This window comes from Bufo bufo, chromosome 3 (assembly GCF_905171765.1).
Source record: "Bufo bufo chromosome 3, aBufBuf1.1, whole genome shotgun sequence".
NCBI lineage: Eukaryota > Metazoa > Chordata > Amphibia > Anura > Bufonidae > Bufo > Bufo bufo.
This window is the reverse complement of record NC_053391.1, coordinates 638,945,625-638,961,305: the sequence shown is the minus strand read 5'-3', so window position 1 is coordinate 638,961,305 and position 15,681 is coordinate 638,945,625. Positions and strand designations below refer to the sequence as shown.

The following is a 15,681-nucleotide window of genomic DNA, read 5'->3' as shown; positions in this document are numbered from 1 at the left end:
AGGACGAAGGCCAGATTGTAAGGGCAGAGAGGTAACTTATTAGGTGAGTGTAGACCAGACTTCCCAGGAGTTTAGAGATGGAGAGATTAGAGACAGGTCAGTAGCTGGCAGCACAGGTCGGGTCAAGAGATGGTTTTTGGGTAGTGGGGTTATAACAGAATGCTTAAAAGAGGACGGAAATATGCCAGAAGAGAGAGAGGGGTTAAATATTGCAGTTAGGTGACTAATGACAGTCGGGGCGAGGGAACAGGATCACTGCTGCAGGCCGTGGGTCAGGAGGAAGAGAGGCCTGGAGACTACCTCCTATTTTATAAGGTCAAATGAGGAGAGAAAACAAGAGGGAGTGATGGAAGGGATGGAAGGACGGGGATGGAAGCTGTTTGGGGGCTGGGAGATTATTTCCTTGCGGATGGCAGCGTACACCTCTCAGCTCTATCTGGCGGCCCCGGAGCCCTGCCCATGCGTGACCTGCCGCCCCAGTCATTCGGGGTCCTTGTGGTCGGACTATCACCTGGTGGATAGGGGTATACCGAATAGCTCTAACCAGAATACCCCTTTAATCTGGAGGCTAGCATTCACCCAGGCCTAAGGAACGTTAGCTCCTTCCAAGAAAGCTCCTAAAAAGGCAACTCCACAGTATCTGGAATTGTCCCATGAATGGCACACAATGGGAGGAGTACTAAGACTCCAGACAAATAGTAGAAAGTACAGAAATATTTAGATGGCCACTGCATCAGTCTGAAGGTGGCCCGGTGTGCATGACGTCATCACCCCGCGCCCCACAGCCAGGACGAAGGAGAGGCGTGGCATAAGGAGTGTCGCTCTCCTGATGACGTCATTATCCGGCGCCTGCCTCTCACTCAGGCTCGGGACGCGTTTCTCCTCGGCTTGTTTCCGGTGTGCGTCTTGCATAGCGGGAAGACGTCTCCGAGACAGAAATGTCCAGCGGGTTCAGTTTTGGGGCGGGGGGCGCCTCCACCACCACCACTACCCTCAATCCGGCAACTGGCACGGCGGCGCCATTCTCCTTCGGAGGAACCCCAGCTGCGAGGTGAGGGGAGGCACATGGCGTTACGGAGGGTGTTCCTGCTATACTTACCTGTAGCTGCTCCTCTATCACCACCTGTGCCAGGGTGGCAGGACCCTTCAGCAGCACAAGTCACGTGAACTTAGAGCCGTGGCGCCACAAGTCAGGGAAAACTGCCTGTTTCCCATAGCAACCAACCGATTTTTTTTTTTTTTTTTTTTTTTATTGGTTGCTGTTAGCAACACCTTTCTGCCATTTGCACCAAGTGATGGAGGAGAAATCTTTCTGGTTCAGTAAATGATGGCCGTTACTAAGGCTCTTCTTACATGGCAGCAAACGGTGCAGATCGATGGTATTCTAGTCAATCGGCGCTCGTTTAATGGACCTTTCACTTGGCCCAATGTAAAGTGAAAAGGGGGATGAATGATCGTTATTACGATTGTTCACTTCCTGACTTGTTTGTTTTAGTAAATAGTTTTATTCCTCATAAAATGACAGTTCTGGAATATCTTTGCTTATAACTATGTTGTGCCGTTCCTCTGTTATTCCTGCTAGAAGTTTCTGAATACATTGACCACTGGCTATTAGCAGTTGGGGGGTGCACAGTCAGTCCTGCCAGTGGCGCACCCTGGTGTGAGACTTCCCTGGTCACTGCATTAACCCCTGTCGGGCACCTTCAGGGACTTCACTGATGAGGTGGTATGCTTAGGATCATGAGCAGCTCCTTTCCTTCTCCATACTCTTCTCTTCCCATCACTCTGGTACAAGTTGATCTTGGTCTCATCTGTCCATAGGATGTTGTTCCAGAACTGTGAAGGCTTTTATAGATGTCGTTTGGCAAACTCTAATCTGGCCTTCCTGTTTATGAGGCTCACCAATGGTTTACATCTTGTGGTGAACCCTCTGTATTCACTCTGGTGAAGTCTTCTCTTGATTGTTGACTTTGACACACATACACCTACCTCCTGGAGAGGTACCCTTTACCACCAAACGAATTTCATAAGCAGAAATTCGTTCATCTGTATTCAACACCATTAAAAAAAAAAAACTGTGCTTAAAAAAAGCATTTTTTTTTGTCACATTTTCATCACAAAAATTGTAATACTAAGCAATCAAAAAGTCATATGTACCCAAAAATAATACCAATCAAACCATCATCACGCAAAAAATGAGACCCTACATAAGACAATTGTCCAAAAGATAAAGATATGGCTTTCAGAAAATGGAGACATAAAAATTAGGGATCGACAGATATAGATTTTTTAGGGCCGATACCGATAATTTATACCGATATTTTTTTTAAAATCCTTCTTTCATTTATACTTAATATTTACTAACTTTTAGCCCCCTTAGGGACTAGAACCCTTGTCCTATTCACCCTGATAGGAGCTCACACTGTCCCTGCTGCTCTGTGCACACAGCAGCATGGAGCTGAACATGGCAGCCAGGGCTTCAGTAGCATCCTGGCTGCCATGGTAACCGATCGGAGCCCCAGGATTACACAGCTGGGGCTCCGATTGGAACTGCCACCAATGAGGAGGAGGGGACCCTGTGGCCACTGCCACCAATGTTTTTAATACTGGGATGGGGGTAGGGGGCGCACTGCGCCACCAATGATTAATTTGGGGGGGCACACTGCGCCACCAATGATTAATACTGGGGGGCTTGGGGGGCGCACTGCGTCACCAATGATTAATACTGGGGGGGGGGTGCACTGCGCCACCAATGAAGAGAAATCTCTCATTAATTCATATACAGGAGGCGGGAGCTGGCTGCAGAATCACATAGCTGGCTCCCGACCTCTATGAGCGGTAGCTGCGATCCGCGGCACCTGAGGGGTTAACTACCGCAGATCGCAGCTATTGCTCATAGAGGGTCCCCCCCCCCTCCTCTTGTCCTCCTTCCTCTCATTGGCGGCAGCAGCAGCACAGGGGGGGGAGACACTGCTTCCTTCTCCCCTGTGCTGCGGAGGGGACACGGAGAGCGCTGAGAGCAGCGCGTTCTGTGTTCCCAATACGTTATCGGAATATCGGCAAAATAGATGCCGATACCGATAACTGTCAAAATCCTGAATATCGGCCGATAATATCGGTAAAACCGATAATCGGTCGATCCCTAATAAAAACATGATTATTTTTTCTTTCAAAAATGCTTTTATTGTGTAAAACCAAAATAGATATAAAAATGTAGACATATTAGGGTACTTTCACACCTGCTTTGTTGGATTCTGGCAGGCAGTTCCGGCGACGGAACTGCCTGATCCGGCAATCTGTGTGCTAATGGATACCATTTGTAGACTGATCCGGATGCGGACCCGTCTCACAAATGCATTGCAATACCGGATCCGTCTCTCCGGTTGTCATCCGGAAAAAACGGATCTAGTATTCATCTTTTTCACATTGTTTAAGGTCTGTGCATGCACAGACCGCAAAACCGGATCGATTTTTCCAGAACACTTGGGGCTGGATCCGGCATTAATACATTTCAATGGAAAATAATGCTGAATCCGGCATTCCGGCAAGTGTTTCGGAATTTTGGACGGAGAAAATACTGCAGCATGCTGCGGTATTTTCTCCGTCCAAAAAACGTAAAGTGACTGAACTGAAGACATCCTGAATGGATTGCTCTCCATTCAGAATGCATGGGGATAAAACTGATCAGTTCTTTTCCGGTATTGAGCCCCTGTGACGGAACTCTATGCCGGAAAAGAATAACGCTAGTGCGAAAGTACCCTTAGGTATCGCTGCGTCCGTAACAACCTGCTCTATAAAAATATCACATGATTTACCCTGTCAAGTGAAAACCGTAAAAAATATAAAAACTGTGCCAAAAAATAAGTTTTGTCACCATACATCACAAAAAGTGTAATACCAAACGATCAAAAAGTAGTATGTACCCCAAAATAGTAACAGTCACCTCATGCCGCAAGAACTGAGCCCCTCCATAAGATAATCGTCCGAAAAATAGGGTTTTCAGAAAAAAAGACCCAAAAACATGATTTTTTTTTCTTCCAAAAATGCTTTATGAAAGTAGACATATTTAATATCGTCACGTCCATAACAACCTGATCTATAAAAATAGCACATAATCTAACCTGTAAAAAATAAAAACTGTGCCAGAACAGCCATTTTTTGGTTGCCTTGCCTCACAAAAAGCGTAATATAGAGCAATCAAAAGTCATATACAGTGCTGCCCATAATTATTCATACCCCTGGCAAATTTTGACTTAGTTACTTTTATTCAACCAGCAAGTAATTTTTAGACTGGAAATGACATAGGTGTCTCCCAAAAGATAATAAGACGATGTACAAGAGGCATTATTGTGGGGGGAAAAAACATTTCTCAGCTTTTATTTACATTTGAGCAAAAAGTGTCCAGTCCAAAATTATTCATACCCTTCTCAATAATCAATAGAAAAGCCTTTATTGGCTATTACAGCAATCAAACGCTTCCTATAATTGCAGACCAGCTTTTGCATGTCTCCACAGGTATTTTTGCCTATTCATCTTTAGCAATGAGCTCCAAATCTTTCAGGTTGGAGGGTCTTCTTGCCATCACCCTGATCTTTAGCTCCCTCCACAGATTCTCAATTGGATTCAAGTCTGGACTCTGGCTGGGCCACTCCAAAACGTTCATGTTGTTGTCTGCTAACCATTTCTTCACCACTTTTGCTGTGTGTTTTGGGTCATTGTCATGCTGAAATGTCCACTGGTGCCCAAGGCCAGGTTTTCTGCAGACTGCCTGATGTTGTCGTTGAGAATCCTCATGTATTGCTCTTTTGTCATGGTGCCGTTTACTGTTATTAGGTTCCCTGGTCCATTGGCTGAAAAACACCCCCAAATCATTAGGTTCCCACCACCATGTTTGACAGTGGGGATGGTGTTCTTTGGGTTGAAGGCTTCTCCTTTTTTACGCCAAATGAAGGAAACATCATTGTGACCAAACAATTCAATTTTAGTTTCATCTGACCATAACACAGAAGACCAGAAGTCGTCTTCTTTGTCCAGATGAGCTTTTGCAAAGGCCAAGCGAGCTTTTGTGTGCCTTATCTGGAGAAGTGGAACCCAGCAGTGTCCGTTGGATTGTCTGCCTTGAGACATTGCCACCAGCAGAGCCCAGATTCACCAGGATGGCCTTGGTGGTGATCCTTGGATTCTTTTTCACCTCTCTAACTATCCTCCTGGCCAGCACAGGTGTCACTTTTGGCTTCCGACCACGTCCTCTGAGATTTTCCACAGTGCGGAACATCTTGTATTTTTTGCTCAAATGTAAATAAAAGCTGAGAAATGTTTTTTTTCCACAATAATGCCTCTTGTACATCGTCTTATCTTTTGGGAGACACCTATGTCATTTTCCGTCAAAAAATTACTTGCTGTTTGAATAAAAGTAACTTTAAGTCAAAATTTGCCGGGTGTATGAATATTTATGGGCAGCACTGTATACCACAAAATAGTACCAATAAAAGTGTCACCTTATCCTGTAATTTCCAAAATGTGGTCACTTTTTGGAGTTTCTACTCTAGGGGTGCATCAGGGGGTCTTCAAATGTGACATGGCAGCTTAAAATTATCCCAGTGAAATCTGCCCTCCAAAATCCATATGGCGTTCCTTTCCTTCTGCGCCCTGCCGGGTGCCCGTACAGCAGTTTACGACCACATGTGGGGTGTTTCTGTAAACTGCAGAATCAGGCTAATAAGGCCTCATGCACACAAACGTATTTTGTTTAGTTTTTTTTTGCGGCTAGGATGCGGACCCATTTATTTCAATGGGTTCGCAAAAAATGCAGACAGCACACCGTGTGCTGTCCGCATCAGTATGTCCATTCCATAGCCTCGCAAAAAAAATAGAACATTTCCTATTCTTGTCCGTTTTAGGCATTGTTACAATGGATCCACAAAAAAAACAGATGGCATACGGATGTCATCCGTTTTTTATGCGGATCTGCAATTTGTAGATTGCAAAACACATACGGTAGTGTGCATGTAGCCTAAATATTAAGTTTTATTTGGCTGTTAACCTTTGATGTGTTACAGGAAAAATGAACAAAAATGGAAAATCTGCCAAAAAAGTTAAATTTAAAAATGTCATCTCCTTTTTCCTTTAAAGGGAACCTGTCATCAACTTTATGCTGACCGTACTGAGGGCAGTATAAAGTAGTGACAGAAATGCTGATGTCAGCGGTGTGTCACTCATGAGCTAAATGTAAGTGGTTGCCGAGAACCAGCATCATAATCATTGCAGCCCAGGCCTTGGAGTCCAATCTACCTGAGAAGAGTCCTGGTTATACATGAGTCCCTGCTCTCCTGCCCACCTGCTGATGACTGACCGTCTTCTACCTAGTTTTCTCCCTTTCTCTCTAGGAGAGAACTGCCAATCATCAGCAGATGGGCGGGAGAGCAGGAGATTAGGAATAACCCGGACTCTTCTCAGGTAGATTGGACTCTTCTCCAGGCCCGGGCTGCAATGATTATGATGCTGGTTCTCGGCAACCACTTACTTTTAGCTGATGAGTGACACACCGCTGACATCAGCATTTCTGTCAGTACTTTATACTGCCCTCAGTGAGGTCAGCATAAAGCGGATGACAGGTTCCCTTTAACCCTTTGTGTTCCACAAGAGTTAACAAAGTTTGTAAAATCAGTTTTGAATAACTTGAGGGATGTAGTGTCTACAGTGGGGTAATTTATGGGTGGTTTCCACTATGTAAGTCTCACAAAGTGACTTCAGACCTGAACTGGACCTTTAAAAAGTCTGTTTTGGAAATTTTCTTTAAAATTTTAAAATCTGCTTCTCAAATTCTAAGCCTTTTTAAGATCCTAAAAAATAAACGGGTGCCCCGCATGTACAGATATTTACCTCACTTACTACTAACCCATGAAAGGTCCTCTTTAAGGGCTCATGCACACGACCGTTATTTTGCGGTCTGTTTTTCACGGATCCATTGTTCCGCATCTAAGTTTTCTTCTGTTACGTTATTGCACAAAACATAACACTTATGGGTTCAGCATTTGATCCATTTTTTGCAGAACGGGAACAGTAACTTATTAATCATCAAACACATGAGCAATGTGGGCTGGGCATAGCATTTCTATAGTATGAATACAGATGACATACGGATGCGTTCCGTGTGCGTTCCATATTTTGTGCGTATTTTGTGTGAATGGGGCCTCAGATTGTTATTTGCGGACAATAATAGGACATGCAGTACTTTTTTGCAGAACGGAGATACGGAAATGGAATTCACACAGAGCACCTTCCCGTTGTTTTTGCGGACCCATTAAAGTGAATGGTTCCGCATACGGTCCACAAAAAAAAGTAACAGAAGCGGAAAGAAAATACGTTTGTAAAAGAAAGGAATCTCAGTATCTGGTTTTAAAGAGGTTTTCTGTGCTGTTGCTATTGATGACCTAGCCTCAGGATAAGTATTGAAGACGGGTCGGCACTGCGGTTTGCACGAGGTGCACGCGTCCAGGGAAGGCGTCCCACTAGTATATAGCGAAGAAGGATCGGCACTCACTTTCTTGACGATATGAAGACACTAATGACATCAGTGACTGCAGTTTGGAAAAGGCTCCGGCTTGAGTTGAAACCAGTCACTGATGATGTCATTGTTCCTTGAATAGAAGTGTCTTCATATCGTCAAGAGTGAGTGCCGCTCCTTCTTCGCTCTATCCCCAGGATAAGGGCTCATTCAGACGGCCGTGTGCTGTCCGCAAAAATGTGGGTCTGTTTTTTTGCGGATTAGATGCTGACCTGAGTCCCATTCACTTCTATGGGCCCTTTTCTTCCATTCTATGGCTCTGCAAAACAAATAAAACACGTCCTATACTTGTCAGTAAAAATCAGGACATGGCCCCATTGAAGTCTATGGGTCCGCAAAAATACGGAATGCAATCCGTTTTTTTGCGGACATGCTGAACTGTCCACAAAAGAACGGATCCGTATTTCAAATGTATGGGCTTCGGCATTCGATTGTACAACTTGAAAACCTTGTTAGAACAGGCACGTGAAGTCGGCTTCAGTACCGAATGGTACCTCCGTACCAAAGCCGGCTTCACATTCCTGTTCTAAAATGGTTTTCCAGTTGTACAATTGAAGTTCTTCACCGCTCTCACGAGACTTCAGCGATGACTAATTAGAACTCGCCGGAGCGCATGTACTTTAATAATATACAGAGACCGGTCTCCGTACAGCTTGAACGAAGCGACTTCAGATCTATGATCCAAAGTGCGCTTTGCTCAACCCCATACCATATGGCAGCACAATTTCCACTAGCGAGTCTACCTTTATTGTGAGCGGTTACATCACAGCTGGTGATGTCATCGCTTTCCATGTGATGTCACACTGCTCATGTGCAGTCGTTGATCCCCATTCTGGGGTTGAGGGCGTAGACCGGACGCCGTGTGAAAATGATAAACTTGTTGAGAATGTGTAAGAAATGTAGCACCCCCCAAAGAAATCTGAATGTGCCGGCCGAGACGAGGTGAATGGATTGTGGGGGGGGGGGGGGGGGTGAGGGGGAGGGGTGCTACTAAAATCTGTTTAATTTATGATTTTGTGTCAAATAAAAAGTAGCTCAGGCCCCGCTCTCGTATACTATTTGGTATCGCCGCCGGCAAATGTTAACTTTTTGAAGGTCATTAAGATATATTAAAAAAGAATAAGGCCCCTTGCAGACGAGCGTGTATGGATGCGTTCAGTGAAAACTGCGCGATTTCGCAAGCAAGTCTATTCAGTTTTGTTTGCGACCACGTTCAGATTTTATCGCGCGCGTGCAATTTGATTTAATGCGTTTTGCACGCGATAAAAAACTGAAGGTATACAAATAGCATCTCTTAGCAACCATCCGTGAAAAATGCATCGCATCCGCACTTGCTTGCAGATGCTTGCGATTTTCACGCAGCTTCATTCACTTCTATGGGGCCATGCGTGAAAATCGCAGAATATAGAACATGCTGCGGTTTTTACGCAACGCACAAGTGATGCGTGAAAACCAACGCACATGTACACAGCCCCATTGAAATTAATGCGTCCGGATTCCGTGCGGGCGCAATACGTTCGCATCACGCATTGTACCCGCGCAGAATACTCGCTCCTGTGAAAAGTTCTCATAGTCAGGAAGGTCTTTAAAGCGATCACAATCATTGTGAACGTGCACCTGACGGCAGTTAAGGAGGTTGTGGCTGTTTAATATTCATACCGTTTCCTCAGGCCTTAGGCTACATGCACACGACCGTATGTGTTTTGCGGTTGGCAAATTGCGGCTCCTCCAAAAAAAAAAAAACGTATGCCATCCTTTTTTTTTTTTTTTTTTGGCAGATCCATTGTAACAATGCCGAAAACGGACGAGAATAGGACATGTTATAATTTTTTTTTACGGTGCTATGGAACGCACATACGGATGCGGATAGCACATGGTGTGCTGTCCGCATTTTTTGCGGACCCATTGGAATAAATGGGTCTGCATCCTCTCCGCGTTGCCCCTGCTCCTGGAGGCTCCGTTCTCCCACCTCTGGCCACGCCCTGCTACACTAGATGACAGGGCCAGGCAGCCTTCACCTCCCATTGCCGACCCTGTGCGCTGGGGAAATCTCGCACTCTTCAGTATTCGGCGCAGGTGCATTGAGGCAGCCGGCAAGCGCCCTTCACTCACTGCACCGAATACTGAACGGGACGGTGCAGGCAGTAGGAGACCAACGCTGCCTGGCCCTGTCAATCTAGTGTATCAGGGCGTGGCCAGAGGTGGGAGAACGGAGCCTCCAGGAGCAGGGGCAACGCCCCCCTCAGTGCACCTAGAGGCTAATTAGAATATTATAAAAGTTATATTTCAGAGCCACTGCTCCGTACAGTATTAGAACAAAGTTTTATGCGAAATCGACTTCGGATGTTTTCATTTGAAGTTGATTCACTCATCCCTAGTTACCAATATGAAAGTACAACTATCGCCATGTAGAACAAAATACCTTATTTCTTGATGTACCTTTCATTCTGCGCTTCTGGATTTCATTTTTGAGTAAATCCACTTTTTGTATTATGCAAATTAGGAAGTAAGGTGCCCAGAGGGGCGTTATCTTTCTAAGGTGCCCAGCCCGCCCTCCATCAGAACCCAAGCACGCCTCTCCAGGGCCGAAACTACACGCCCACACCAGCACTGTTGTAACGCCCCCCTCCCCGCTAAATTATTCAGGTGATATAACTCCGCCCACAAATGTCTCCTACAACGCAGCAAAATCTCTGCGCTGAGCCCAGTGACACATTTGAAGCTGTTGCTTTTTGGAAGATCTGTATCGCGCATGCAGTCCGCGGTACTACTCCTGCGTGAGATTTCTCCGCATATGCGTTAGGCAACAGTGCTGGTGTGGGCGTGTAGTTTCGGCCCTGGAGAGGCGTTCTTGGGCACTAGAGGGGGGCGTTTCTGAGCACCTTAGAAAGATAACACCCCTCTGGGCACCTTGCTGCCTAATTTGTATAATAAAAAAGGTGGATTTACTAGAAAATGAAAGCCAGAAACGCAGAATGAAGGGTACATCAAGAAAAAAGGTATTATGTTCTACATGGCGATACTTGTACTTTCATATTGGTAACCCATGTGACGGATTTCCTTTGAAGTAGCACTCTCTCACAAAACATTTTATTCTCTGACCTGTTACAAAGGTCCATGATGTAAACTGTAGTGAAGGTAATCTTCTTACCAGTGACTGTACTTGTGAGATATAACCTCCCTTCTGATCCTCAGCTGTGTCATGTGACCAACACTCTGATCTTCAACTGACACAGGACAGGAAGTCGGCTACTTCTCTATTCATTCCTATGTGACTGACATTGAGGCTTCCATAGGAATACATTAGAGAAACTGGCTTCCTGTCCTTACATAAGATGCTGCGTTATTTGGAGAGTCAGTGTTGGTCACATGACACAGCTGAGCATTAGAAGTGAGGTTTTATCTCACAACTACAGTCACTTGTAAGATGATTACCTTCACTACAGATTACATTTTTTGGGGAGTGCTACTTTAAAGAGGACCTGTTGCCTCTCCTGACATGTCTCTTTTAGCAACTACTTGCATTCCCCATGTAATTCTGGAGAATCTATTTATATGACTCTGTGCAGTGCCATTCCTCTATTATTCCTGCTAGAAGTTATGAATGAATTACTAGCAGTGTGCAATGAAGGTCCAGCTGGGTGTTACCAGTGGGGGTTGTCCTTGTTCAGTCCGACATAGCGGAGCGCTCAGCTGTAGTCTCTTCAGACAGCTGATATGACCAAGGTAGCTGTGGCCAGCCAGGCATCTCTCCCTGCAGATATCTACCAGTATGACTGCCATTCAGGTGCATGGTTTTCCATCTAATACACGGGAGTCTGAGTAAATGGGAGCCCCTCATGCAGGCTGCCTCATCCTCTGGTCCACGGGATGAGGCCATCTAGGTTCTGGACCGGGGTTATCCTCCCCAGTGCAGTGTGGATGACGTAGGCCTGTGGACATCTAATCATGCCGATCTCTTCTGTCTTGCAGTAACACTGGTGCGTCGTTTGGTTTCGGTGCCTCGGCAACTCCTACAACAAGCGCACAGTCTACAACAGGTTTATCTGGAACTCTCTTTGGAGCAAAACCTGCCACAGGGTTCACATTAGGAATGACGAATACAGGTGCCATTTTTTAATATCTTGTATTGATGCTAATACCATCTCTGTGCCTATGACTTGAAAACACGCAGGTTCTTTCCCACTGAGGCACATGCTGCTTGGGGACATGTTAAAGGGGGTTTCTAGGAGTTTTATACTGACGACCTATCCTCAGTATCTGATCAGTGGGTGTCTCCCCCCGCAGATCAGCTGTTTGAAGAGGTACCGACGCTCGCAGTAGCGCTGCAGCCCTCTCTCAGCTCACCGAGTACAGAGCCGTACATTGTATAGCGGATGTGCTAGGTATTGCAGCTCAGCCACATTCAGTTCAATGTGACCTATGAACATGATGTGATCTGGCCTAGAGATGGCCGTGGCGCTACTGCAAGTGCCGCTGCCTCTACAAACAACTGATCAGTGGGGGTCCCAGAGGGTTGGATCACCATCTATCGGATACTGGTGACCTATCCAGAGGACTGGTCGTCATTGTAAAACTCCCAGAAAAACTCTTTTAACCCTGAAGCCAGTAAATTGCTGCAGTGGTACACATGGCCACGGACAGGTTGCCACTAGTCTTAAGCAAATCGAGCTTCTGATCATCAATCTGAAGTTGATTTAATCAAAAACTTCTCCGTAAAGCATGAAAATGTATTGGTTCCATGGAGCCAAACTTCATTTCAGCTGAAGTCGGGCGAGCCTTCAGTATTCAATTCTGCATCTTTAAAAACATTTAAAATTTAGGAATTTGAAGTCGGGTTTGGTACTGGCTGGTACCTCGGTACCAAGCCCGACTTTGGATTGCTATTTTAAAATGTTTTTAAAGACGCAGAAGTGATTACCGAATTAATTCATTAAATTCCTACACGACTTTGGCTGAAACGAATTCTGCCTACATGGTGGCAATACATTAGGCTAGGTCTACACGACGACATGTGTCGCGCGACAGGCAGGGCACCACTACACTGCGACATTTGTCATAATGGTAGTCTATGGTGTCGCAATGCGACATGCTGCGACGCGACAGTCACAGAAAAACCCATCTCGAATGGATTTTTTGCGACTGTCGCAGTGCAACACCATAGACTATCATTATAACAAATTGTCGGGCGGCAAATGTCGTCGTGTAGACCTAGCCTAAAACCGAAGTGTTCTCAGCGAATTGAGTTTCAGCATCGCTGTGAGGACCTATCTGGCAGGTCAGTTATTTGATGGCATTGCCTCTGTCACGTCCAGTGGGTCAGAAAGATGCCTTTATAGTGTTTTTGTATGGTCTATAGCTGATGGACTGCCCTGCTCCGGGAGCCCCTCATCTGCAGCAGTCTGATTTTGTATGTTTTCTATGATCTGACTTTTTCATTATTTGATTACAGCGCCAGCAACAACCTCCACAACGACCCCAGGCTTCAGCTTGAATTTTGGCAAACCTGCAGGATCTGCTACACCTTTCTGTTTGCCGGCTGCAACTACCTCAACCGCTGGGTTTTCCCTCTCCTCTACCCCAGCAACAGGTAGGAGCGAGAAGCCTTTATAGCCACTACAGGCTGGACTCTGACATCACTACATGACTGGTAGCAGGTAGATCCAAATATTTCACGTTTTCACCAGACTTTCATTGATACCTAGTCTATCCTGCATTATCGCCATTTGCACGAACCTGTGCGTCAGCAAATGCTACGGAGCCCATTGTATATTGGCAGAAGACAACGAAAATAGCTGACATTGTAGTTTTAAAGACAGGGTAAAAGTGATCAGCAGTGGATTACATTTATTTTCTGGAATAGTTGGTGTTTAAGCTGTTAATGTGCTCTGGTGACATAGGCAGATGATAATGGCAGACCTTGCGGCTATTGACTGCAGCATCTAAGTAGTAAACTGACCTGAATCTGTACACCAGCCCTGGTCACTGCTTGACACTGTCCATACTCGTGGCAGGGAGTGAGCAGAGTGGGACCGGGAAACAGGGGATGCATCTTCATGTCCTAATTAAAACTGGCACGTCCATTAGGGAGCATTCACGCGACCGTGTTTTTCTTCCGCGTCCGTTCCGCAATCTTTGAATCCGTTCCGCAATCATTCATTTCTATGGGTCCGCAAAAATTGCGGAATGCCTTTCATTGTCATCCGTGTGCTATCTGTTCCGTGTGTCCGTTGCTTTTATTTTAGAACATGTCCTATACTGCAAATTGCGGTCCGTGGCCCCATTGAAAGTCATTGGGTCTGTAAAAAACGGATAGCACACGGAAATGCATCCGTATGTCATCCGTTTTTTGCGGACCCCTGAAAACATTCTAGGAAACCCCATTTCAGTTTTTTGCGGACTGTGAAAAACTGATGACACACGGAAGCACTATATGACACACGGAAGCAGTATTATACGGACTAATGGAAACGGAAAGATAACTGAAGACATACGGAACACACGGATCCGTGATTTGCGGACCGCAAAACCAACACGGTCCGCATGTGAATGCTCCCTAAGGATGTGAAAAGGCAGTGGAGTGATGGGAAGTAGTTACAGGGAATGTGTCATCAGAAAATGACCTGCTGTTTAAATCCCGTTTTATGTTTAATTTTTGGTGATATTATTTTTAATTTTCCACGTCCATATCTATAATTTAAACAAAAACCATAAAATCCTGCCGTTTTCGCACTGGTCACTAAACCGAATAAAAGGCACCACTTCTTGGTCTGTACAAAACACTTCACTGCAGTCACCAGCTAATCTGTCATTCTAATCCTGCCTGTAATGATATCACCTCTGTGTATAGATAAGACTGGATCCACCATTCACAATAGGTGATTGTCAGAGCTCATCTCTTCTCTCCTTGTACAATAACCTCTGCACAGGTCACAGAGCGGCCTAGAAAACTCTCCCATAGAAGTCAATGAGGTCCCCTCCTGACCATTGAGTCTATGGACCATGGGGCTGCCCTAAAGCAATTTTCTTAATGCTGTGTAAATGCAACAGCTCAGGCAAGATGGCCGCCCCCATAATCATGTTCAGGAAACAGGATAAATCTATAATCGGAAAATAAAATCATTTTAGAAAAAAAGGAGATGTGTTACTATCGGGTTTTAACTGGCAAATACAATTTTTGGTGACTCATTCCTTTAAACTTCATGACTTCACAGCAGCAGAAGTGAAGGTGATCTTCTCACTTGTTTTTTGTTTTATATCTTTGCTTTTAATTAAGGAACTGGTTTTACATTGAATTTGGGTACGTCCGCACCTGCTGCTGCTACTACTTCTGTGTCCACTACTGGTCTGTCACTTGGTACCCTGTCCAGCCTGACTGCATTGCCATTTCAGAGTACAGGTGCAGTATCTTCAGGTAAATGTGATTTACTTTCCTAAATGTTACCTTAGTGGTAACTACTGAATGAAAACATTGATGGAAGTCTAAGGCCCCTTGCAGACGAGCGTTCCTCCTGCAGCGAGTCCGCATCGCAGCACCCGGCCTGACCTCCCAGCACTGACTGGATTAGCATAGCATTATATTGATTATATGATGCTATGTGACCCCCCCCCCCCCCCCCGTCAGTGCTGGGAGGTTAGGTCGGGTGCTGCGATGCGGACTCACTGCAGGAGGAACACTCGTCTTCAAGGGGCCTAAGGGTGCTGCTTTTTGGCAAACTTGGGGTCCATTCACATGGCCGTATGTGTTTTTTGCGAATCCGCAATACACTGACACCGGCAAAGTGCGTTCTGCATTTTGTGGACCGCACATCGCCGGCACTCTCTCATAGAAAATGCCTTTTCTTGTTCGCAATTGCAGACAAGAATAGGACATGTTCTATTTTTTTGTGGATTTGGAAGTGCGGATCCGCAAATGCGGACAGCACATTCCGGCACCATTGAAAATGAATGGGTCCATACCTGTTCCGCAAAATTGCGGACCCATTTTGCGGGCGTGTGAATGGAACCTAAGATTTACATTCACTAAGGTTTTGTTAGGGTGGTTTCAAAGGTTTTTTTTTTTCTTCTTTTTTTTTTTACTTTAGCAAAAATTAGGAATTTTGAGATGTCCTCTT

General features: G+C 45.4%; 1 protein-coding gene across 2 annotated transcripts in view; it reads left to right on the top strand.

Annotated features, from left to right (window-relative positions):
- Nucleotides 1-839: 839 nt before the first annotated feature.
- Nucleotides 840-15,681, top strand: part of NUP58 (nucleoporin 58) — a 72,472-nt gene continuing 57,630 nt past the window's right edge. For both annotated transcript variants that reach the window (XM_040426190.1, XM_040426189.1), the window contains exons 1-4: nt 840-1,051; nt 11,540-11,673; nt 13,020-13,157; nt 14,844-14,981. In XM_040426190.1, coding sequence (XP_040282124.1) covers nt 939-1,051; nt 11,540-11,673; nt 13,020-13,157; nt 14,844-14,981 — 523 coding nt within the window. In that variant the 5' untranslated portion in view covers nt 840-938. The remainder of the gene's footprint in view (nt 1,052-11,539; nt 11,674-13,019; nt 13,158-14,843; nt 14,982-15,681) is intronic.